This window comes from Lates calcarifer, unplaced genomic scaffold (genome assembly GCF_001640805.2).
Source record: "Lates calcarifer isolate ASB-BC8 unplaced genomic scaffold, TLL_Latcal_v3 _unitig_5221_quiver_1576, whole genome shotgun sequence".
NCBI classification, from domain to species: Eukaryota; Metazoa; Chordata; class Actinopteri; family Centropomidae; genus Lates; species Lates calcarifer.
The window spans coordinates 4,521-30,633 of NW_026117376.1; the positions used below are offsets into that span (position 1 = coordinate 4,521).

Below are 26,113 nucleotides of genomic sequence, written 5' to 3' on the forward strand. Positions count from 1 at the left end.
GTGTTTACAGATGGAGGTGTCCTGTCAACAGTTTGAAAGAATAGTAAAAAGATGAGTCACTGAGATTAATTTATATCCATAAAGTGCATTTACCAATGAATCAAGACTCCCAACTCACACAAAAATAAATTTCAGGCTGAAAAATCCTTCAGATTCCTTCAATACAAATCAAAAAGCTCAAAAGAGGAAGAGAGAGAAAAGAGACAGGGTCTGTAGGAGGAATAATACTCAGGAGAATGATATCATACTGGAACAAATAATCAGGGAATCATTTTAAGATTTTTCTAATCATTTCTTCTCCTCCACTCCAATACAGATTACCTGTTTGTTATTTCTTTTTTAATATGTCAATTTTTCTTCATATATTGTAAAAGAGCAGTGAGTCTCTATCCACAGATATTTGAGACATCCTTCTACAGCTGTCCACCAGGTGGAGCCAGAGTTCTCCACAGTGATTATTCTGTGTCTAATTTCTCTGACTTCACTGAGGTTTTAACTGAAAATCATCTGTGTCCACACACACATGAACATAATGAAAGACCAATAAATAACTGAAACAGGTCAATGTGCAATAAGTGTCCACATTGAATCATGTGACAGTGTCGTCCACAGTGTTCCTGGACAGACACTGATGTTAAACTGTCCATTCAAATATACAGACTCTCTATAACAGAGACCTCATGATTCTCTCTGATGAATTCAAAACAACATGAAAGTCCAGAGGTTCTGTGGATGAGGACAGAAAGAAAATCAACCTCCATCTTCTTCTTCAGGAGGAACATGAGAAGGAAACATCAGGTCTATAACTGTGAATGAGATCACTGCAGGATTCTCTCTGTCACACTTTAACAAGATTTTATTTCTGCAAATAAAGATCAGATGAAGGACTCCACACAGTCCAAAACTATCTCTGCCATGACACTGGGAGAATCATTATGAGCTATACAGTGATTCAGTTAATTTATCTGATCCATTAAAACCACCATCTGAATGTTCCTCTTTTATTTCCAAATGAATGAGAATATGAGTGAGTCAACAACACTGAGCTGAAAAACTGACAGGATGACTCATTATAAAACTTCAGAGTCAGAGTTTTTCTTCTTTTCATGTGTTTGAATCAAACTTCACTTTATCTTCAGAGTCAACCAGAAACAATGAAAACTCTCAGAATGAAGCTGGAGATGATTTTTAATAACATGACATCTGCTTCTTTTACAATCACAGACAAGAGCAAAGAGGTGAAGCACATAGAGATGATGATGATGATGATGATGATGATGATGATGATTTGTGATTGACTGTAATTATAACTGATTTACTGATGTTTTATTCAGTTATTAATCCGCTTATTGATTTTCAGATGAGTCTGAGCTTTCTCTGGTTCCACATTTACAACCTGACGACCACACAAACTCTAACTTTCCTAGTTGAGTTAAAAAGTCCGCTCATCCCAGAAAAAAAATCCATTTGAATTTTGTGCAAAAGTGATCATCTTGTATACATCTGTTATTTATCCAATGGGAACAAGATGAATGAACAAACTCTGATCAGATCAAACTGTCCTGGATGTGTGATTGATAACTGATGTATTGAGTATTTCTTTGATTATCAATTTACTTTAGTTGTTTTCAGATGATTGTAAACCTTCTGTGACTTCACATCTGTCTTGTTGATTCTCTCCTCAGTTGATCACTGACGGGGACATCGCTCATTAAGCTTGTTGAGAATCTCCTGCAGTTTGGACTCCATCTTGTCCAGTTTGACATCAAGGGTGCTGATGTCAGGCACAGGATGTTGTAAATCGGTCTCTGAGTCGTTCCTGATGTCGAATTCCTTTTCACATCTGTCTCCATAGAAACCATCTGGGCACTCACACAGCCAATCATTGGAGTCCAGCAGCCTCTCACACTTTCCTCCATTGTCACATCCCTGACTGCAGACACTCAAGCTCTGGGAGAAGTACATTGAAATCTTATGTCTAAGTTCACCCCATGTACTGGAACCCCTCTGACATTTAGCTGTATGAAATGGTTCTGGGAACTGAGCAAAGTCGTCCCCATAGGTGACATGTGTCACTTTGACAAAGTCTGTGATTCGTAGACGTAATCTTTGCCCAGACACATCAAAGAAACGGACACATTGTTTTTCTAGCTCTGACACTTGATCACATTGTTTACGTACAAAACAGTCATTGCCAAGCTCCTTCAGATGATCTTCTAATAACTTGTCTGCTTTCAGGGTGGGGCTGACAGCCACAGTGACTTTAGCTGAATGGAACTCCTTCATATTATACAAGATGAAATTTGACTTCTGGTCTGTGTTGTACACCAGCACCACCCAGTTATACCAGTTGTACTTCTTGTCCAGAAATGTTTTCACCTGATCAGCGATGGCGGTTTTGTTATCAGGACTCATTGCTTTGCTGATCTCCTCCACATCCTTCTCCAAGTACTGTGTATAGTTTTTCAGACAGAACTTCACAGCTGATATTTGAGCTTCAGAGACGGTCTTGAACATCTCAGTTTGTACAGCTTGTTTTCTTGATGAGCTAAAACCAATCAGATCCCAGTAGAGCTGATTGAGTACCATCCCCCTCCACAGCAAGCTGCTGAAATATATGTTATATTTACCAATCTCACCAATGTTACATTTAAACTTCTTCTTCAGCAGGTTGTTGAGGTTTCCACTCAGAGACGTGCTGCTGACTGTCAGGTAATGGTAGAGGTTGGCCACACTGGCCTCAACTGCTGTGTTCTCATAGTAGTTGGTGAATATCTCTGCCAGTCGGAGTTTGTCTTCAGCAGTGTTTACCAACCCACTGTTCTCACGGAACTCGTCAAACTTCTTCCAGGCGTTGAGGATGCGGACCTCGTCTTGAGAATAGACGCTGGCGTAGTTGAACCATTCTACATCTGTTGCTAGGTTGGAGATCTGGAGGGAGAGAGAGTCCAGTTTCCTGTTCACCTCAGCAAACCCTTCTCTCAGCTCCTTCAGAGGGTTTTCTTGAGGGACAAAGGCCAAAACCACATTGACAATGGATGATACCAGACCTCCGATGACGGGTGCCGTGCTGGCGATATTGGAGATCCCCTTCAACACACTTGACAACGTTTCAATGTTTTTCTTTCCAATCCTGTCGTTGATGAAATTCAGAACATCTTTTGCAGTCTGCATAGATGCTGCTACCTCCTCTCTGGTACGGAAAGGCAGGGCTCTTCTTACCCTGTGTGGTGGAGACAGGTCGGTGGAGGTGGAGTCATGTGACCGAGCAGAGGAGGTCGTCCAGTAAAGAAGAAGGATCAGTGAAGCCAACAGCATGGAGGTAGACCACCGTGGAGACGCCATGACTGCAACACAGATAACATAACATGGGATATTCATTAAGATTTACATCATGTCCTTTAATGGATGTGTAAAATGTTGTCACTAAATGAAATCCAGGCTTTTGTAAAATTGTTCCATATCAATATTCTTGTCTGGTGAAATGGTTACATTAAAGTTACCTCCTCTGAGAAAAGTTTGTTTAAGGCCATGTAACTTACATAATTTACTATATACATAACTGTGTACCCAGACAGTTTGTTAAAGTTACTCAGTCTTTAAAAGGAGGAAATGGACAGGTCTTATTTAGATGAATATATTAAAACATCATCTGCATATAGTCAGACTTTGAACTCTTGCTTCCTGATCTCACTTCTGTGTTTGAGCTGAAAGCAGCAGCAAAACACTCAATGGCCAGAGAAAAAAAGGAACAAAGAATGGTCAGTCCCTCATTATTACTTCCAGGGTTACATATCTATGGCTTATTCAACATGTGACCAAGGATTGCCACATCATTTTAACTACATCTCTCCCTAACCTGAGTTAAGAGTTACATCTGCTGCAGTGATAAACCTCGACCTATGTACATTATCTGTATGTAACTATGTATAACTGTACAATCCCTGTTAGATAAATAAAAAAACTCAGACCTGAGAAGAGGCTTGGAGAGCTGGATACTGGTCCAGAAAGGTGTGGCTGGTGGAGCTGATCGACAGGTAGTCTGGATGGTTGTTGAATGATGGTCTGTGACCACAGTCTGGAGGCTGTTGATCTCTGAGCTCCACACAGCACAACCAATCATTCTTATCGGAGGCTGACTGACCACACCTTCCCTTCAACCACATGATTCTCATCCACTTTGGAGTAGGTGGAGCTGGAGGCACAGAGGTTTACCCTATATAGAGACAGACACACACAAGTCATTAATGATTCAATGATAATTACTATTTCTTCATTTCAGTGTTCTGCAGAAGAGAATGTAAACACCAGGTTTTGAGGACACTGATCTGAAAAACAGTCAAACAGAGTTTGAACAGAGACAGAAAAATGCTGACCTGCAGGTTTTTCTCTGTTTAAAAAGCCAAAGTCCTGTTGGTGGTCCACAGCATCACAGTCTTTGTTTAACAAGCAAATATTACAGATTATTTTTGATGAAATCTTTCACTTGAATGTGTGTATGAAAAGAATCCATACATTTAGTCTTCTTGCCAATGAACTGCTTTAAAGCTTTTGACCTGAAATTCACTTCAATATTTCTCATTCAGAACACTTCTGTTCATGTTACTATGCTTTTATGTAATCTAAAACAAAGAGTGAAGCTTTTTACTGAAAAATGCAATGATATCTGAGTAGTAGTGGCAGATGTGGAGTTAGAAATACCTGCAGAATGAGGAAAGAGAGAGAAAACATTAAGTAAGTGACTTGCAGTCATGTGATATAAATGCTTGGTGCATCATGGGAAATCCCACAGCAGTACATTAGCCTTAACTGTAAGCTTTATTAAAGAGGAACATTTTGAACCAAACCTTAAATGTAGAGACAGACGTGCAATTAGAAACCACAGTGATGTATTTGGATAATCTGATGTTGACTGAGCTCTTTAAAATGTGATGGTGTCTGACCATTAAGAGATTTTACATGGAGCCCAAGTAGAGAAGCACAGGAGAATCTCTTCTACTTCCTATCAGCAGTTATACTGCAGTGTTTTGGATCATCTCTTTGAGACTGGACACAATCCTCACATGCTAATAAGGATCATATGCCGTCTGAGCTGTGCCCGTCCTTCCCTTCTCTTCCACTATGGTTTCTGATGTGCGACAAAGGACTGATCACAGGAAATCAACTGGAGAGGAAAACAGATCTTTTTAATGATCTGTTGAAGGCATCTGGTTCAATCAATCACTGTCACTACAAATATTACACAGTAGATGGTTTCAGAGTCACCTCTCTGGGAAACAGCAGTGTGTTAAAATGGAAAAATGGGCACAAACCTTTTCATACAAACTGTGTTACTGACCTTGATTTAAATTTCTCTTATAAACACATAATTTTATAGTGACAGTTTCTCAAATGATGACAATTTTATTGTGTACATTCACTGCATTGTTGCAAGTTGCTGTTGTGAAGCAATTTAGGACTTGTCTTTAAAAAGTTTGATGGAAATAAACTTCAGTTTTGAGGACACTGATCTGAAAAGCAGTCAAACACAGAGTTTGAACAGAGACAGAGAAATGCTGACCTGCAGGTTTTTCTCTGTTTAAAAAGCCAAAGTCCTGTTGGTGGTCCACAGCATCACAGTTCTTGTTTAACAAGCAAATATATACTGCGTTAAATCACCTTAATTCACTTCAGTGTTTCTCATTCAGAACAGTTCTGTCAATACAGAAATGTACCATTTATCTAACCTTAATTCATTTTAAGTCATTTAGAAACAGATCTAATGTTTTCAGAGATGTGTGTTTTCAGTGCTGATTATGGTTTTTCTTCATAAAGCACAAGTCTTTTGCCTTTTACTAAATACTTCCATGGAGAGGAGCACCAGTGAGTTTAAACTATTTTTGGCTGGTGATTTAAAGCAGTTCACTGGCTAAAGAACCAAATGTATGGATACTGTTCATACATACATTCAAGTGAAACATTTCATCAGGAATAATCTGTAATATTTGCTTGTTAAACAAAGACTGTGATGCTGTGGACCACCAACAGGACTTTGGCTTTTTAAACAGAGAAAAACCTGCAGGTCAGCATTTTTCTGTCTCTGTTCAAACTCTGTTTGACTGTTTTTCAGATCAGTGTCCTCAAAACCTGGTGTTTACATTCTCTTATGCAGAACACTGAAATGAAAAAGAAATAGTAATTATCATTGAATCATTAATGACTTGTGTGTGTCTGTCTCTATATAAGGTAAACCTCTGTGCCTCCAGCTCCACCTGCTCCAAAGTGGATGAGAATCATGTGGTTGAAGGGAAGGTGTGGTCAGTCAGCCTCCTATAAGAATGACTGGTTGTGCTGTGTGGAGCTCAGAGATCAACAGCCTCCAGACTGTGGTCACAGACCATCATTCAACAACCATCCAGACTACCTGCTGATCAGCTCCACCAGCCACACCTTTCTGGACCAGTATCCAGCTCTCCAAGCCTCTTCCCAGGTACATAGATACGTAACCCTGGAAATGTAAATCTTAATGAATATCCCATGTTATGTTATCTGTGTTGCAGTCATGGCGTCTCCACGGTGGTCTACCTCCATGCTGTTGGCTTCACTGATCCTTCTTCTTTACTGGACGACCTCCTCTGCTCGGTCACATGACTCCACCTCCACTGACCTGTCTCCACCACACAGGGTAAGAAGAGCCCTGCCTTTCCGTACCAGAGAGGAGGTAGCAGCATCTATGCAGACTGCAAAAGATGTTCTGAATTTCATCAACGACAGGATTGGAAAGAAAAACATTGAAACGTTGTCAAGTGTGTTGAAGGGGATCTCCAATATCGCCAGCATGGCACCCGTCATCGGAGGTCTGGTATCATCCATTGTCAATGTGGTTTTGGCCTTTGTCCCTCAAGAAAACCCTCTGAAGGAGCTGAGAGAAGGGTTTGCTGAGGTGAACAGGAAACTGGACTCTCTCTCCCTCCAGATCTCCAACCTGGCAACAGATGTAGAATGGTTCAACTACGCCAGCGTCTATTCTCAAGACGAGGTCCGCATCCTCAACGCCTGGAAGAAGTTTGACGAGTTCCGTGAGAACAGTGGGTTGGTAAACACTGCTGAAGACAGACTCCGACTGGCAGAGATATTCACCAACTACTATGAGAACACAGCAGTTGAGGGCCAGTGTAGCCAACCTCTACCATTACCTGACAGTCAGCAGCACGTCTCTGAGTGGAAACCTCAACAACCTGCTGAAGAAGAAGTTTAAATGTAGTATTAGAGAGATCGGTAAATATAACATATATTTTAGCAGCTTGCTGTGGAGGGGGATGGTACTCAACCAACTCTACTGGAATCTCGTCGGTTTTAACCCATCAGGCAAAGAAGCTGAACAAATCCAGATGTTCAAGAATGTCTCTGAAGCTCAGATATCAGCTGTGAAGTTCTGCCGCAACAATTATACACAGTACATGGAGAAGGATGTGGAGGAGATCAGCAAAGCAATGAATCCTGATAACAAACAAGCCATTGCTTATCAGGTGAAAAAGGCTCTAGATGAGAAGTACAACTGGTATAACTGGGTGGTGCTGGTGTACAACACCGATCAGGTTGGCTATCACATCTTTTATAATATGAAGGAGCTCCCCGCGGGTAAGATCACTGTGGCTGTGGGCTACACTCAGAAAACAGAGGAAGAAAGAAAAGTACAAGTTTGGAATCAGTTGAATTCTTGTTACTCAGAGATGTGGCAAAGTTATTCTGTTAACCACCCTCTAAGTGAGAGGATGGGGTGTGTTTATATCAAAGAGCAAGTACCACAATGCAGTCGAGAGGTTGCTGGTGTTCCTGTAAGAGAGTTTCTTAAAATAATTGCACAGCAGCTATAAAGAGGACTTTGGTAAAGCTCCAGAAGCTCTGCAGACTTTCGACTGTAAGTCGCAAGGCTTCGCATACAGGTTCTTTGTGCATTACTCCCAAACCTTACCCGTCTGTGACCCTGATCCCTGTCAGAATGGAGGAAAGTGTGAGAGGCTGCTGGACTCCAATGATTGGCTGTGTGAGTGCCCAGATGGTTACTATGGAGACACATGTGAAAAGGAGTCTACGATTAGCGCGGCTTCAGAGACTGATTTACAACATCCTGTGCCTGACATCAGCACCATTGACATCAAACTGGACAAGATGGATTCCAAACTGAAAAACATGGAGTCCAAACTGGAGGAGATTCTCAACAAACTTGGTTAGACATCTCCCAGTCAAAAGGCAAATTTCTGCAGGAACAACAACATAACGCACACTCCAGAAACTAACCACCTATCAAGTGACTGAGGAGAGGATCAACAAGATAGATGTGGAGTCACAGAAATTTAGAATCAAACTTAAAATAATTAAAGTAAATTAACAATCAAAGAAATACTCAAAAAATCACTTATCAATCACACATCCAGGACAGTTTGATCTGATCAGAGTTTTGTTCTTTAACTTCATTCAATCTGAATCAAAAAGACTGACCCCCCAAGGACTGACCCATCATCATCATCATCATCATCATCATCATCATCATCATCTCTATGTGCTTCACTTCTTTGCTCTTGTCTGTGATTGTAAAAGAAGCAGATGTCATGTTATTAAAAATCATCTCTAGCTTAGTTTGAGTTTGATTCAAAAACATGCAAACGAAAAAATACAGAGGCCCTGAAAGGCAAGTGAGATTTTTAAAAATGATTATTTTTTGGTGGGGGCCAAGATAATTTTTCTAAGTCGGCCATCAAGACCACCAAGACAAATCCTGGTGGACCATAGGTAAGTGTTAACCGCCCCCGTCTCCGGGCACATTTTTGCCGTCAGGCTTTCTTTCAGAAAGATCTAAAATACAAATAATTAAAATACTTAAAAATAATAAGTTAACAGGATTCAAACCCCAGTCTCCTGGGGTGACGTCCTGTGTTTGATCCATCCATCCACCTTGACCTGTTGAAGCTGTCATTCTTTATATGACCTCATCCAACTTCCTAAAGCCTCTGTAACACACAACCTTCACTCAGTAAAACACATTTTCCAGCCAAAAGAAAGACATGATAGTTATGTTACGTAACATGCTTACACACAATACATAGACTCTGTGTTTTTTTAGAGTTCATGGGAGACATTTAAAAAATCACCCATTTAGACTGGGACGTGGTGCATTGCAGCCTCTTTGTGGCCAAGATCAGTATTACACTAACAAAATGTATAAAAATCCTGACAACATTTTCTTTTATTTGACTCTCCAGGACAGCCAGGTGTGTGTGTGTGTGTGTGTGTGTGTGGAGGAGGGCGGGGTGGGGGTGGGTGGCTGTTTTCTGGGATCTGATTGGCTGAAGCCACAGGTTTTTGAAAGGCCAGCCTCCTGCAGCTGCAGCTGGCCTTCCTACTTTAAACAGTTCTGAGACTTTGTCACGGGGTTTTACCTGTTTTGATCTGGAGAACAGGTAAGAACTTGTTTTTCTGTTTACATCAGTTTTGGTTGAGTAGAGTGAGGTTGGACTCCCTGGGGCTGCTGCTCTGTCACTGAGCCCAGCTGCAGTTTAACAAGTTAAAGTTAAGTCAAAACCTCTGAACAGCACCCTCTACAGGATACAGCAGCTGGTTCAGACTAAACCACAGACTCTGAGGACGCAGCAGAGGTCATGTGACTTTGACCCAGACAACAGGTTTAAACTGCAGCTCAGATAACGACAGAGCAACAGCACAACAAATCAGTTTGATTACTTTGATGGAATCAGCCTGAAAGTAAAACTGCTCATTATCACTTCATTTAGGTTTTCATTTTTTCATTCACTCTAAAAAAATTGAAAGGGCAGTTTAAGGACCTGAAGCAGAGGTAGCAGCAGCAGTAACAGTAGTAGCAGAAGTAGTAGTAGCAGCAGTAGTACTAGTAGTAGCAGTAGTAGTAGTAGTAGTAGTAGCAGTAGCAGTAGTAGTAGTAGCAGTAGTAGCAGTAGTAGTAGTAGCAGTAGTAGCAGTATTAGTAGCAGTAGTAGTATTAGTAGCAGTATTAGTAGTAGTAGTAGTAGCAGTAGCAGTAGCAGTAGTAGTAGCAGTAGCAGTAGTAGTAGTAGCAGTAGTAGCAGTAGCAGTAGTAGTATTAGTAGCAGTATTAGTAGTAGTAGTAGCAGTATTAGTAGTGGTAGTAGCAGTATTAGTAGCAGTAGCAGTAGTAGCAGTAGTAGTAGTAGTAGTAGCAGTAGCAGTAGTAGTAGCAGTAGCAGTAGCAGTAGTAGTAGTAGCAGTATTAGTAGCAGTATTAGTAGCAGTAGCAGTAGTAGCAGTAGTAGTAGTAGTAGTAGTAGCAGTAGCAGTAGTAGTAGTAGCAGTAGTAACAGTAGTAGCAGTAGCAGTAGTAGTAGTAGTAGCAGTATTAGTAGCAGTAGAAGTAGTAGCAGTAGTAGCAGTAGCAGTAGTAGTAGTAGTAGCAGTATTAGTAGCAGTAGCAGTAGTAGCAGTAGTAGCAGTAGCAGTAGTAGCAGTAGTAGCAATAGCAGCCGTTCTCCTCCATGTGAAGCTGCAGATTAATCATTATCCTCCTTATAATGATACAACAACATTACAGTGCCTGTTTAAAGATGGAGGCAGCTGCTCAGCTGCTCAGCAGCTTTCTAGTGTCCTTTCATTACTGGATGTTCTTTATCAGACTGAATGTGAATGTGCAGGTGTACTGGACCTTTGTCTTTGGTCTGCAGCTCTAACTCTGTGAAGGCTGCTGTCTGGTCTCTGGGTCGCAGCCAAAGACCCAACTCTGGTCACCGGTGATGACCCTGACATGAAGGGTGGGTCGTCCTGGGCCTGTTGATGGAGATCATCACAAACAGAGACACTGTGCTGTGTTAGGAGCCTGACACCTACAGTTATACAGATTACTGATTACTGATCACCTTTGCACCAGTAACAGACAGAGATATCATGTTTTCAGGAGGTCTGTCTGTCCTGTTCTCATGGACAAAATATCTCAGTAACATCTTGAGAGAATTTCCTATAATTTGACACAAACGTTCACTTGGTCTCAGAGATGAACGGATTAGATTTTGGTCAAAGGTGGAAGGTCATAACTAATGTACTGATTATGACTAATTTCTGCCAGAAGCCTAAGAGGTTAAAGTTATGAAGTGATGATATTTTCTATCCAAAAGGTCAAAGGTTAGCTTCAGTGTGACATCATAACATTTCTGTCCATTATTCAACACCATACCTCAGGAACAGAAGGGGAGACTGTGACCATATTTCCTGAAACTTGACTGGTTTATGGAGGCGTATCACCCACCAGACCCTGATTCTGATTCTCTTTGTCCTGTTGAACTAAGTGCAGGTTCAGACTCTGTCGACATTAGTGTGTATACTCAGTGTATAAGAGAGAGAAGAAGGGAGGTAAACCACCGTCTCATGGCTACAATTCACATCTGCCATCTTCTGCACGTGGTGTTTTCTAACAGGTAAAGACGAGGTGGTTCAGACCTTTGAACAGAGTCTCTTTGTGGTTTTGGTCTGTTCAGATAAGTCATCTAAGCAGTCGTCTTTCTGTCCTTTCTCCATATAAGGTAAACCTCTGTGCCTCCAGCTCCACCTGCTCCAAAGTGGATGAGAATCATGTGGTTGAAGGGAAGGTGTGGTCAGTCAGCCTCCGATAAGAATGACTGGTTGTGCTGTGTGGAGCTCAGAGATCAACAGCCTTCAGACTGTGGTCACAGACCATCATTCAACAACCATCCAGACTACCTGCTGATCAGCTCCACCAGCCACACCTTTCTGGACCAGTATCCAGCTCTCCAAGCCTCTTCTCAGGTCTGAGTCTTTTTATTTATCTAACAGGGATCGTACAGTCAAACGTAGTTACATACAGATAATGTACAGAGGTCCAGGTTTATGATACCTTCAGTATCACTGTTTTTTCAAACCTGCTCTATAGAAAATCAATAGGCTGCAGTACAATCTGTTAATGGTTCAGTCAAACTGAGAATATGTTTGTCTTACATCCTACAAAGGTTGTTAAGGCTGTGAATAATAATTTTAAACATGTGAGAATCCAAACATATTTTACAGGCCTAATTTTTGGGACCTGAACATTAAAGATTCAAACTCTGATAAAAACCTGAGACAGTGCTGAAATCACTTTCCTGGATTCTGTCTGGTTTGACATAGAATGACCTCATTGTTTCACTTGTGTAGTGGAAACTTCAGGTTTTTTGATTCTGGTTTTCCATGACTGAGTCTTTGACTGACAAACATGACTGACCACAGGTTGTTCTTCTTTTACCACTGTTGCCCCTCTGTTCATGACTCTTTTGTTCTGAGATCTGGGAAAATATTAAATACTGTTGAATGAGAACTTGATATAAAAATGCTACATTTCACTGGTCTCTGATCCTTTAAGGTTTGTTTGCATAAGACAGAAACTAAAACCTGATCTTTGTTTGATCATTTTAAATCAATAGAATATTAATGTTGGTTATAGTTAGAGAAACATTTGTCATCACCTGCTTCATACAGTCAGTTTACAGAGAAAAGATGTAACACACCAGTGAAGTCAGTATAATGAGGCTGTGATGTTATTAACCTGTCCAGGCTCTGTCCACAGTCATGAACTGTGTCATTACTTCACAGTGTTCATCCAATGATGTGAAAATGTTCCATATTTAAATGTTAATGTTTTTCTCACAAAAATATTTTCCACAGTTGTTTCTACAACACATCAATTAAACTTTGTTCTGAAAATGTTGTTTTGATAAAGTTCAAAAATCTTTTCTAACCAAATATTACCAAAGATTATTGATGATGTTCAGGTTAGTTTCTCCCTCCCCTCCCTCTCCCCATCTCTCTCTCTAAATTATAGGTGAGGTATGGGAAGGCTCAGACAATAAAAACACTTGAATGGCCATGGTTCAGTTGATAAAGGGACAAATGTTCCTGCAGGTCTGTGATGGGATGTGAACTCTGGTCTCTGGTATGAAGGTCAGACATACACATCCATCAAAGGACATGATGAACTTAATGAACTGTCCAATGTGGGCTTCATTAGCAGGATACTGAGCTGGTTTTATGGCCCAGTTTCACAAATTTGCCCTGGACAGAATCACAGTCTGTGCACCAAACAAAACTCTCAGTTTGAATAAGGAAAACTTCTAGAAAACAGCAGGTTGTGAAGGGAGGGTGAGTTACTCTTCAATGTACAGCATTAAGGAAAATATCCCATGTTATGTTATCTGTGTTGCAGTCATGGCGTCTCCACGGTGGTCTAACTCCATGCTGTTGGCTTCACTGATCCTTCTTCTTTACTGGACGACCTCCTCTGCTCGGTCACATGACTCCACCTCCACCGACCTCTCAGCCCTCGACAGGTTCAAGAGAATCCTGCCCGAAGACACCAAAGACAAAACAGAAAAAGTCCTAAATGTTGTAAAAGAGTCTCTAAGTGTAATGAAAGATGTGGTGGATTACATTGGAACTGACAATATAGCAGGTGTGTTGAAGGGGATCTCTGGCTTTGCCAGCTTGGCGCCTGGCATCGGAACTCTGGTCTCTTCAATCATTGTCTTGGTCTTGGTTTTTATTCCTCAGCGTGACCCGTTGAGTGAAGGGTTTGCTGAGGTGAACAGGAAACTGGACCTTCTTTCCATCCAGATCTCCAACCTGGCAACAGATGTAGAATGATTCAGCTACACCAGCGTCTATTCTCAAGATGAGGTCCGCATCCTCAACGCCTGGAAGAAGTTAACAGAGTTCCGTGAAAACAGTGGGTTGGTAAAAACTGCTGAAGACAGACTCCGACTGGCAGAGATATTCACCAACTACTATGAGAACACAGCAGTTGAGGCCAGTGTGGCCAACCTCTACCATTACCTGACAGTCAGCAGCACGTCTCTGAGTGGAAACCTCAACGACCTTAAATGTAGTATTAGAGAGATCAGTAAATATAACATATATTTTAGCAGCTTGCTGTGGAGGGGGATGGTACTCAACCAGCTCTACTGGAATCTGATTGGTTTTAACCCATCAGGCAAAGAAGCTGAACAAACCCAGATGTTGAAGAATGTCTCTGAAGCTCAGATATCAGCTGTGAAGTTCTGCCTGGACAACTACAAGAAGTACATGGAGAAGGACGTGGAGGAGATCAGCAAAGCAATGAATCCTGACGACAAAACCGCCATCGCCGATCAGGTGAAAAAGGCTCTGGACAAGAAGTACAACTGATATAACTGGGTGGTGCTGGTGCACAACACATGCAAGGATAAAAAGCATATCTTTTATAATATGAAGGAGCTCCCTGTTGGTAAAATCACTGTGGCTGTGGGCTACACTCAGAAAACAAAGGAAGAAAAAAAAAGAAGAAGTAATAAAAGAGTTGAACTTGTGTTACAAGCAACCACAAAGACAACAAATAGGCAAAAAACTAGTCGAGCAGGTGGTCGAGACACCGTGTGATAATATCGCACAGGAAATACCACAATGTAGTCGAAAGGTTGCTGACGCTCCTGTGAGCCAGTTTGTTAAAGTGATGCATGCCAGCTATAAAGAGAAAATTGCTAAAGTCCCAGATGCCCTGCAGTCTTCCATTTGTCTTTCTAGCAACTTTATATCAAAGACAGGTGAGATCCACATCTATTACTCCAGAACCTTACCCCTCTGCGCTACTAATCCCTGTAAGAACAAAGGAAAGTGTGAGAGGCTGCTGGACTCCAATGAATGGCTGTGTAACTGCCCAGATGGTTTCTATGGAGACACATGTGAAAAGATATTTAAAATCAGCAAGACTCCAGTGGCTGATAAACTCCAGTCTGTGCCTGACATCAGCACCATTGACAACAAACTGGTCAAGATGGAGTCCAAACTGGAGGAGGTTCTCAACACTATCAAAGAGCAACGTCCCCGTCAGTAGAAGATAAACCTCAAAAACCAACCACCCATCAAGTGACTGAGCACCTGACAACAGCACTAAACAGTCCAAATATTACCTCCTGCCAACCTGCAAATGAAGATGGAAGCAACTGAACATCTTCAGTTCAGTGACATGACTGATAGATGAGATTCACTAGAACTGAAAATCTGAGACTCAGACTCTCAGACTCCTGAAGTTTCCTTTTAACCTTGTGAGCACACATTACATTTCTTGTACAAAGAATCAGATGTTTTGAACACAACTTGTTTAACAAAATCCAAATCTAGCTTACAAAAATTCATGTTTTCAATGTTTTGTATGAACATGATCAATAATGTGCACAACGATCTCATGCAAACATCCTTTATAAAATCAATTTAAAGTGCAACAAGTGATTATCTTGGATCCATATGTTGTGAGTTATTTTGAGAATCGTCCAATTAAATCTTTGCAGCTGCAACACAACAACATGAGGAATGATGTGCTGTGTGTTCAGACAGTTCAGCCAAAGGAAGAACTTATTACTTAGTGTGGTGACGATGTTAGATTGTTTACATGTTTCACCCTCAGGAGTTTAAAAAAGACGGTAAATAAGGATCAGCTCTGACTTTACAAAACATCAAATTACTAAACTAGAATTGTTGCAAAGTTAACAAACCTTAAAATAACCTGTCCTCATTGGATAAATAACACATGTATACAAGATAATCACTTTCACACAAAAATCAAATGGATTTTTTTCTGGAATGAACGGACTAACTTTTTAACTCAGCTGGGAAAGTTAGAGTTTGTGTGGTCGTCAGGTTGTAAATGTGGAACCAGAGAAAGCTCAGACTCATCTGAAAATCAATACGTGGATTAATAACTGACTAAAACATCAATAAATCAATTATGATTTACAGTCAATCACAAATCATCATCATCATCATCTCTATGTGCTTCACCTCTTTGCTTTTGTCTGTGATTGTAAAAGAAGCAGATGTCATGTTATTAAAAATCATCTCTAGCTTCATTCTGAGAGTTTTCATTGTTTCTGGTTGACTCTGAAGATAAAGTGAAGTTTGATTCCAACACATGAAAACAGGAAAAACTTAAAATGAGGAAGTTTTATAATGAGTCATCCTGTCAGTTTTCAGCTCAGTGTTGTTGACTCATAATGAACAGTTTTACAGTATCAGGTCTGTAGTTTGTGTAGTTTCTGGCCTGCAGGGGGAAGCACAGCAACATCAGGCTTTTTCCCCTCAGCTGGCATGCTCACAGCTCCACCAACCAACAAAACAATGGAAAAATACATCATCACAAGAACAAATACTGCAATTCAGATGTTATCCAGGAAAAGATACTATCAGTAGAATCTACTTTATGTTCAGGTTTTATCTGCATAGAACAAGATAAAAATAAAAAACCCTTTCTTTGCTTGTGACACCTAAAAAAAATAAAAGACCAAAAAAAGGTTTTGTCTTTTAGAAATAACTGACTGATCTGATCTTAATTGTATTTAATGACAAATCAATTCTTCACTAATTATATTATATTTCATGCATCTTTGATCACTGAGAACATTTCTTCTTAATTTGTCTTTAATTGATAATTCAGACTTACAGGTTTCCATTAATATTCTTTCAATCTTCAAACTGTATTTTATCTCTATTTTTAACTTCAACTCCATAAACATTCCCGTAAAATTCGGCTCTGAGGATGATTGGACTGGACCAGAACTGAGGTCAAACAGTCAAAACTCTCCTTTAACCCCTGATCCACAATCTGGATGGAAAACATCCTGAGGTCAAAGATGTGAAGGAGAACTGATAAGGATTCAGGAGCAGAGAAAAGCTGAGTGTTTTAAACCAACTTTAAAAGACAGAAACTTGTTGCTGCTGCAGAAAGAACTCAGGGCAAAAAACCCAAAACAGACCCAAGGGCAGGTAAAGAGGAACCCTTAATGAATAAAGTGATGAAAAAAGGAGGCGATGAGCAGATAGGAACACCAGGAGAACACTGGGAAACAAAAGAGAGCAAAAGGGGACACAGAGTCTAAATACTCTGGTGACACAGTGTTCACTCTATTTTGTTGTAGATTTAATTAATAAATGATAAAACTTTCATGTTTGCTCATACGTCTACAATCAATAACTCATAATTACAAATTGACAAGGAACATTTATTAGATATTTTAGTACATTTTGAATTTGCAAAACCTGAAATCTCTCATTTATTTAAGTATTCAGACCCTTCATTCAGGACTTTGTAGAAGCCTCTTTGGCAGCAGTTACAGACTCCAGGTCTAAGTCTGGTCTGGTCACTTCTGACCAGTTTCCCTGTCTCTGCTGCTGAGAAACCTGACCCACAGTCTGATCCTGCCACCACCATGCTTCACTGTAGGAATGGTAGCAAACAGAAAGCACCTGACCAGAGTTTGGAGCCAAAGAAAAGAGTCTGAACACTTCAGGAAATTACTTTAGAACTTTCTAAAAACATGTTTTCCCTTTGTCAGTATGGGTTACTGAAAGTACAGTGGTGGGAACAAAGGTCTGTTTTATCCATTTAATCAAATCTTCAACATAAGTGAAGGTCTGAATACTTCCTGGGGACACTGTATATATGTGTATGTTTATGAACAAACAGTTATTAAACACACCTGTGGTGTTCCTGCTGCTGATGTTGTGTCTCTGTAACAACTGCAGGGTCCTGTGAAAGTGAAGCTCACTAAGCCTCCGATTGTCAGCATCCGTCAAAGCGGACTCACCGTCTACGTGAAGGCCAGAGCACAATCTCTAGTTAAACAACGTCTAACACCTCTTCCTTTGGTAAACACACACACACAGTCCTATTATACTTTCATGGTAACAGCACAGATCTGCTGATGTCCATCCAGAATAAACCTCCACATAAAAGTTCCACTTTGAAACCAGAGAAAACAGAGTCTGCAGAACCTCATTCAGATTCCTCCTGTTTTTAAATCAAACTCTGTCTCCTGCAGACCTGTCAGGTTGATCTGAAGGTCAATATCAGAGGAAAACATCTGGATCTTCTCTCTAAAGATGCCAAGTAAAAACACAGACACATCCTCACACTCTGCAGCGCAGTATACTGCTGTGTAGTGCTGTACAAGCTCTAATATCATTCATATGAAACCTTTACTATTTCAGGTGTAAAGTCCAACCTCAAACATTTGGGGGAAAACTTGTGGTACGAAAAACACTGATGGAATAAATAAAAAAACATCTCAGTTATAATAATAACAATAATAATAATAAGAAGAAGAAGAATGGTGTGTGTTGTTTCTGTGCAGGCGCCACTTGTTAACATCGGCCTCAACAGAAAGATCACAGATGATCTGATGCATAAGCACCGACACATATATATAAACACACACACACACACACATATAAATATATATTTTTATGTTCATATGAGCATATGAAAATATAAAACTATAAATATGGATTATTGTGTGTGTGTGTGTGTTTAGGCTACTTTGATGAAGGATTAGTGGTCCCTCTTCCAAAAGGAGTCTTCCTCACTCAGGGAAACATCGACTATCAAAATGTGAGTCTGTTCAGATTGTCACTATTGTTTGTTACTACCTCTACTACCTGGTACTACATGTACTACCTGGTACTACCTGTTACCACTTGTTACTACCCATACTACCTGTTACTGCCTTTTACTACCTGTTACTACCCGTACTACCTGTTTACTACCTGTTACTGCCTGGTACTACCTGGTACTGCCTGTTACTGCCTGGTACTACCTGTTACCTGGTTCTACCTGGTACTGCCTGTTACTGCCTGGTACTACCTGGTACTGTGTTGTGCGCTGCAGGGCTTCCTGGTGATCGGAGGGAACCTGAAGCTGACTCCTGCAGGGAGGAAGAACGTGGTGAGAGGATTTGGTAAAAAGACAGAGCTGTGACTGTGAAGAATCTCAGCAGCTCAGTGATGAACCCAACTCCTTCCTGTTTCTGATTTCAGTCTTACAGTTCAGATACTGTGGCACCAGTAAAGGTACCAGCAGAAATACTGTTAGCAGTCAGAGCTCCGTAATCTGCTGCAGGTTTTTAATTTTACTAGTTTCTGATTCTTTCTCTGCAATAAAAAGCTTCAGCATCACTGCGTCTCATGTTTTAGTCTTTTATGTCTTAAAGCAGCAGAGATTACTGAATAAACATTGATCTGAATGATAATAACAGTAATAATAATAATTATAGATTTTTACACTAACAAGAAAAATAAAGACATGCCATTTGACCACAGCTATTAGAGTTACCTCTTCGTGGATGTTAGAATAGAATAGAATGGAATCTTTTTCATCACACAAGGTAAAACCAGTACAACGAAATTGAAAGTCCTATCCATAAAACATCAATCTGTTCCATAAAAAAACATCAATCAAGCACTCACATGCAGCTGATAAGAAAATGTTGAGTAATAAATAAATAGAGTGAATGCAAGGATAAATTTAATTCAGTCCATAGTGCTGAGGGGTGGGGGAGTCATGTTAGCTGCTGATCAGTGCTAGCTTAGCTGCTGAGTAATATTAGCTCTTAAACAATGCTAGCGTAGCTGCTGGCTAGTTTTAACTGACATCTTATGTATTCTCTATGAAACAGTTACTGGTCTATTAAAATCACTTTGAATAAATAACATAAATCTAAATAAATAAAATCAGGCACCATCAGTGTCTCAGAGTCTCAGAGTCCGTCTCCAGACCTGTTGGGTTCAAGGACTTGTTGAGGCTTCATCCAGGAACAGACACAAAAAGGAACAGTCAGAGTTAAAAACAGGGTCAGAGCTGAAAGATTAAAATAAAAAGACTAAATAACATCCTTCTTATATTTACAATTCATATCCCTGTAGCTGAACACAAGATAGCATGTAGCACTAGCATAAGCTAACCACACCACACTCACACACCATATGTAAATGATTCATTTTAAATAAATCAAATAAAAACAGAAATATAACATTATGTTCATAAAATTATTAAACTTATTTACATAACAAAAAAACCTGGTGTGTTAAGTCTTAAACACGTCGTCTTTGTTCATTCAATTGTTTTATATTTTTGGTCTCCTTGGCGCGTTGCTCTGCAGGGTGTTTATTTAATTAATTACGGGCGGAAAAATTGACCGGCGCGATTAGTTCCGCCCGTCAGAGGACTACATTATAGGTGGGAACCAAAAATATCGCGGTAGAAAAGTAAACCGTAAACAGACGATATAAGTTGAGACACGTGTCGCCTCTGTATTTCTCATTAACTCCGTCTGTGTCTCTGATTCTCATCAGTTATCTATATATCATGTGATTCTCCAAAAAATCATTTAAAATATATCTCTCTGTTTAATCATTTTTATTTTTTAATTCATTTTTAATTCATTTATTTATTGTTCTGAATGATTGTCAGGTCATTATTTCATGTATCTATGTTTCTTGAATGCATCATGTGATTTTCCTCCATTGTCTTCCCTCCCTTCATCCTCTTCTCGCTCTCTCTCTCTCTCTCTCTCTCTCTCTCTCTCTCCTCCCTGCACATTCACACCCTCCTCCTCCCTCCTCCTCCTCCTCCTCCTCTCTCAGTCTGTCTCAGCTGTCCTCGGTGCTGCTGTCTCAGATGGAGGCTGCAGTATTCTGCTGAGTAGCGTTGATCCAGCATCCTCCCTCTCTGCCTCAAGCCGTCAGCCGACGTTCTTCAGCCGAGCCTGAGAGACGAGCCGAGCCCCTCGGAGTCCTGGGAGAGGAAACTACAGCGCCCACAATCCTCCAGCCGCGGCCCGGACCGTCGCCCGGCCTGGAGCCGAGTCCCACAGAACCCTGGGAGTCGTGGTCCTCGCCGGCTGGCTGGTGGGGGAGGTGGAGGGAGAGAGAGAGGGAGAGAGGGGGGGGTGACGTGCCATGACAACCGTCAGAGGGAGAGAGGGAGAGAGAAAGGTGAGTTTATCTGTTTGTTTGTTTGTTTACCTGCCTGTGTTTCAGTTCGTCTCCCCCTCCTCCCTCCCCCCTCCAGCTCTCTGTTTGTCATCATGTTCTCCCCCTCATCTTCCTCTCTCTGTACATCTCTGTCATCACTGCTTTCATCTCTTTTATCCACCATCTTTTCTTCTGTCAAACACCCTCACCCCTCCTCACCCCTCCCCTCCCCCTCCTCCCCTCCGTCTCGGTCTGACGGTGCATTTTCCTGTTGGAGCTTCAGTCTTCTGGGAATGAGCTGTGCTTTGTTGTCAATGTGTTTGTCTCATTAGATCTGAGTGTGTGTGTGTGTGTGTGTGTGTGTGTGTGTGTGTGTGTGTGAGTGAGTGTGTGTGTATGTGTGTGTGTGAGTGTGTGAGTGTGTGTGTGTGAGACCATCTCCACCCAGTCTGAGTGGCAGTGAACGCATCAATCTGATGCTGGTTTTAGAAGAGTGGACACGACACACAACAACACAACACGACAACACACGAGACGACACAACATGACGTTAAACACGTGACAGGACTCAAGGCGACAATAAAAGAACCAACACGACAGTAAAAGACAGAAGTCACGACAAAAAACACCAAACACAGACAAAACAAAATGACACAAAGAGACAGATGACGACATGAGACAAACACACACATTACAACACAAGTACAACACACAATACGACACAAACACACAATACAAAACATGGACCAGCAAAAGACTTGACAACAAAGCAGCATGTTAAACACAGCAACACAAACTGATGTTACATGATGCGAGACAAAGATACACAACACACCAAACGAAACAACGACACAAAACAACAGAATTATCTAACATGACAAATGACACAACATGGAGTGACAACACGACACAAACCAACACAACATTACGATAAATAACACAAAACAAGACGAGACGACGTGAAGTGACACGAGTAGAAACACAAAGAGAGACCTGACAACAAAACCACACATTAACGACAGAATTAAAGGAACACAACTTGGAGTGACATGACACCAACCCAAACAGCACAACATGACAAGAAACACAAGACATGAGTCAACACAACAACACAATGTGAAACCATGTGACACGATGAGAAGAGCAAGACGACACAAAGCAACACAAAAATCATCCTTCAACTGTTACACAACACAACAACACAACACGAGACAACAGACGACACCAAACAAACTGGATCTGTCAGAACTTCTGTCTTTACATCCTCGTCAGGTCAGAGGTCAGGGGTCAGAGGTCAGGTGGCACGGACACGTTTACACCTGGTACTAACATGAGTTCATGCAGAGGCCTGTACCATGAAGTGAGGTCACTGTGTGAACTCCAGCGGTAACGTCCTGATTAACACACAGCTGAGAGGCTGCTTTAATGCTGCCTTCAGGTTCCTCTCTGAAGTCTGAATTTCTGAGTTCCTAGTCAGAAGTTTGAACCTGAACACCTCCTGAAGTCAGAACGACCCTGACATCAGAATCCAAGATGGCTGCTCCTCACATCAACAGCAGTGAATTCTCTGCTAATGATCCTGTTTATAGCAGCTCAGTCTCATTAGTTTACATGAAGTCAGTCAGACACAGAGAACTGTTCAGGTTTATCTGTGGACATGTTGCTACGCTGTTTGTAGAGCATTGTTAGCAACTGTTGCTAACAACAGCTAGTCTGAGATACATCTGAATCAGTTCACCTTCATGGTTTAATGTTCCAGGTTTGAAAGTGTTAACAGCTCAGGTGTTCTTCAGGTGAAGTTGTCTAAACTCCAAACTAAGTCTTTCCTCTGAGCGTCCATGTTTCTCTGATTTCTCAACTGGACCGACGTCAACTCAGTTCTGACGTCTAATTTCCAATGTAAATGGAACGCAGCATAACTGCTGCTGAAAGACAGTAATGACCTGAACTGTACAGAAACTAGACACTAAACTGAACTAACCTCATATTACTAAACTGGGAAATCCAAACAGTGGATATGACCTTTTACCTGTGTCCTTACATCTCATATTACAAATGAAGGATCCAGAGAACAAACCTCCCTGACTCTGTCACAGTCACAGTTTGACATTTTGTCATTCGAGTCTCTTTAAATTCGTCAGAAACCGACAGAATTAGTGTCAGTTTTTCGACACAGTTGAACAACATCTGAACCGCTGTCGTACCGTTCGTAGGCCTCAGGTTTAATCAGATCAGATCATCAGAGTTTTCAGCAGGTTGAACACTTGTGGAAACTCAGAGTCTGGTGTTTTATTCCTCCTCCTCTCTTCTCTCTCTTTCTCTGGATTTATTGGTTTATTGTTTCGTCTCCCCGTCAGTCTCTGTTTGTCTGGTACAGGACGTCCACACTGTCCATCTGTTTACTGCTCTCTCAGTGTCTGCAGGGTGAGGCAGCGGGTGAGGCAGCAGATGGCCTTTTTCCTGGGCTACCTGCCCACTCCTTTTTTTCCTGACGTCACCTCTGAATCCTCACCACCGTCCCTCCACAGTACTGACAGTGGAGTCAGGGAATTACTGTTTATTTCAACAAACTGAAAATATTTTAACCTAAACTAATTTATCCACAATATCAATTTATATCAATATCAATCAATTATATCAATTTTATTAGTGCATGACAACAGATAACATCACTGCAGAGGTGATCATTAATGTAAATCTAACATCAAGTATCAATAACATTATTTTTTAACATAAGACCAGTAACGTTGTTAGCTAACACTAATGTAAATGTTAGCTAATGTTAATGTTAGCTTAATTCATGTTAGCTAACATTAACATGAGCTGACATTAGCTAACATTAATGTTAGCGCATGTTAACGTTAGCTAATGTAGTTTGACTTTATTTAATTTTTAAATACTTGACAGTGAAACCCAGTCTCTTACTGTCAAACTTTGATTAGAGATCTGAACAGAGCGAGTTAACGTCAGGATCTACACCTCGTTCCGACGAGGTCATGTGACAATGTGATGAGATCATTTCTACTCAGTCGAGAAGCTGTTTCCTCTGAGTGTCGTTGTTATTACATCAGTAGAAAGAGATTTTAATAGAGGCGAGTAGAAACCAGCAGCTGGAGGGAGGGAAGTGGGTCGACAGGATCAGCTGAGCGCTGTCGTCTCCCTCCTGACTTCCTGTGTCAGGACTCGCTCTGTGATTTCTGCTGAATCCTTAACGAGGCTCTTCAGAGGTCAACGGCTCTGAGAGGCCGAGGGGGAGGAGGAGGGGGAGGAGGAGGGAGCTGTGGTAGTTTGGGAACCTGTGGGGATGTGAAATGATCTTCTGGTTTGTCTCTGGTTGTTATTTTGGAAACCAGGGCAACAGCGTCACTGAGACACCGCCCGTCCTCTGAGTGCGTTTGATTCAACTCCTCATGGTGCCGTTGATTTGACCCTCCTGTGCCACCGTAGTGTGACTGTCTGTTAACTTCCTGTTGTTTTCTGTCTGAACAGTAACTGCTGAGCCATGTCTGCCGGCCTCGACGACACTGACAACGTGTTCGGTGAGTCTCACACACACAACTCCCCATCCCTGACTAACCAGACAACACATGAACACAACACGAATAATAACAAACAAGTGGAAAAGACTAGGCCCCCAAACACAACACTACTACTGAAACTGGCCCTTTGCTAAGTCCTGCCCCTCGAGCACAGACTAGCCAATCATAGCGCAGTATCATCCAGGAGCTGCTAAAACCAGGAAGTCAGTTAGCATGTTAGCATGTTAGCTCTTCCTGTTGTCAGTATGTTTCTGGTTAAATGTCTGAAATAAGGTCTGTGGTTTTAACACAAGCTCAAGACATTTTCAGGTTTTATTCTCCGACATAAAATGGGTCAGTAAATCCCCCACTCCTGATGTTTGAAGCTTTTACGTGTCTTAAAAAAGGCGGTTGCTAACGAGTGTCTAAATGAGACTACAGAGGTTGTCGGGGGACGTTAACACGAAAACCCATCTACGATTTCTTTCAGGTGATCAAGGGAATAATAAAAAAAACATGTTTCTGAATCTCCACTCATCACCTCCTCCCTCTTCTTTTCTTCCCTTCCTCCAGTTTCTAATATCATCTAATGTCTCTCCATCCTCCCCCCCCTAATATGATTTTGCTCCTCTGAGTCCTCCCCACCTCCCTCCTCCTCTCTCCACCATCCTTCCATCATCTCCTGATTCATTAAATCTCTGTTTTCTCTCTGTGTCACTGGAATATAACGTCTCACCACCAGAACCTCCTCCTCCTCTCTTCCCTTCTTCTTCTCATCCCTCCTCCCTCCTTTTAGGCTCCCCTCCCTCCCCCCCCCTCCATCTCTCCCCTGGGAAATAAACTGCTGTCTGCTCTCTGTGGGGGAGGAGAGAGAAGTCTTTCTGTCCAACACAGACCATTAACATACATGTTCATGTCCAAACAGAGAGAAGAAATCATCATTATGACACAATGTAAACAAGTGATAATGATAAAAATGTATTAAGAAAAAAAAAAACACATAAAATCGTACAAATTATACAAAACTTTCTTTCCATTATCGTCCTCTCAGGTCAGATTGATGTTTACAGATTTATATTTTACTAAATGTAGAATTCTTTTAATGTTTGTACTTTCTGTGATTCTTACCCTCGGCCCACCCTGTAGTTTGGAAAACAAACCTCAGAGCAGAAATGGACAAAAAGAAAAAGGGTTTTAGTTTCAAAGCTCTAGTGTTTCTCTGTATAAAACCAAAGTTATTCACATTAGTGTTGAACTGAGTCTCAAACACCACGAGTCCTCATTCAGTCTGACACGTGGAGTTTCTTTATTGTTTGAATGTATTTTTCTGAATCAGCTGTTCTGATCTCAGTCAGTAGAGGTTTGTTGGTTCTTCTGTTTACAGTTCTTGAAATTAAATAATTAATATTAAATATTAAAAATATTAAACACAGACAGTTTTCTGTCACTACAGGTCACTCAATTAAAACAATAGTTTAATGACGTCGTTTAAAGACAAACAGACCAGCTGATGAAAACCAGTAAAAACAGTTTCATGTTAAAAATCAGAGTTTCTGCTGCTCATCTGGTTAAAAACCACCAAGATCTAAAAAGTGTATTTTAAAAATTAGACTCTGACACATGAACAAAAATGGGAAGTGATGCCATCTACAGGCGACTAAATGAAAACGTTACCTTGAATGAAATCACAGATTTCTCAGGTTTGAAAAATCACTGGAAACATTTCTGGTGTGAAAAAGCAACAACTCAAATCAGCAGGACACAGTCCCCACAAGACCAAGAGCTGAATGACCGGTCCCCACAAAGAT

General features: G+C 41.0%; 2 protein-coding genes, 2 long non-coding RNA genes, 1 other non-coding gene and 1 pseudogene across 5 annotated transcripts; 5 read left to right on the forward strand and 1 right to left on the reverse strand.

Moving 5' to 3' along the window:
• Positions 1-1,170: 1,170 nt before the first annotated feature.
• LOC127140852 (cephalotoxin-like protein) lies at positions 1,171-4,140 on the reverse strand. The gene is made up of 2 exons (XM_051068670.1): positions 3,972-4,140; positions 1,171-3,347 (listed from the first exon to the last, which is right to left on the reverse strand). Exon 2 carries the CDS (start codon positions 3,343-3,345, stop codon positions 1,690-1,692), a length of 1,656 nt encoding a protein of 551 aa, XP_050924627.1. The 5' UTR covers positions 3,346-3,347; positions 3,972-4,140; the 3' UTR covers positions 1,171-1,689.
• Positions 4,141-5,790: 1,650 nt separating this feature from the next.
• On the forward strand, positions 5,791-5,902 carry LOC127140853 (U5 spliceosomal RNA). Its single transcript, XR_007811345.1, has one exon. It is a non-coding gene; the product is annotated as a U5 spliceosomal RNA (small nuclear RNA).
• Positions 5,903-6,281: 379 nt separating this feature from the next.
• Positions 6,282-8,618, forward strand: LOC127140850 (uncharacterized). The gene is given in 3 exon segments (XM_051068669.1): positions 6,282-6,469; positions 6,540-7,147; positions 7,149-8,618. Coding segments are annotated over 2 exon segments (1,314 nt in total). The 5' UTR covers positions 6,282-6,469; positions 6,540-6,541; the 3' UTR covers positions 7,857-8,618.
• A 704-nt stretch (positions 8,619-9,322) lies between these two features.
• On the forward strand, positions 9,323-15,890 carry LOC127140851 (uncharacterized; annotated as a pseudogene).
• Positions 15,891-17,351: 1,461 nt separating this feature from the next.
• Positions 17,352-18,222, forward strand: LOC108873933 (uncharacterized). The gene is made up of 4 exons (XR_001959588.2): positions 17,352-17,685; positions 17,859-17,926; positions 18,028-18,067; positions 18,171-18,222. It is a non-coding gene; the product is annotated as an uncharacterized LOC108873933 (long non-coding RNA).
• Positions 18,223-18,349: 127 nt separating this feature from the next.
• On the forward strand, positions 18,350-18,990 carry LOC127140849 (uncharacterized). The gene is made up of 2 exons (XR_007811344.1): positions 18,350-18,427; positions 18,704-18,990. It is a non-coding gene; the product is annotated as an uncharacterized LOC127140849 (long non-coding RNA).
• Positions 18,991-26,113: the final 7,123 nt, after the last annotated feature.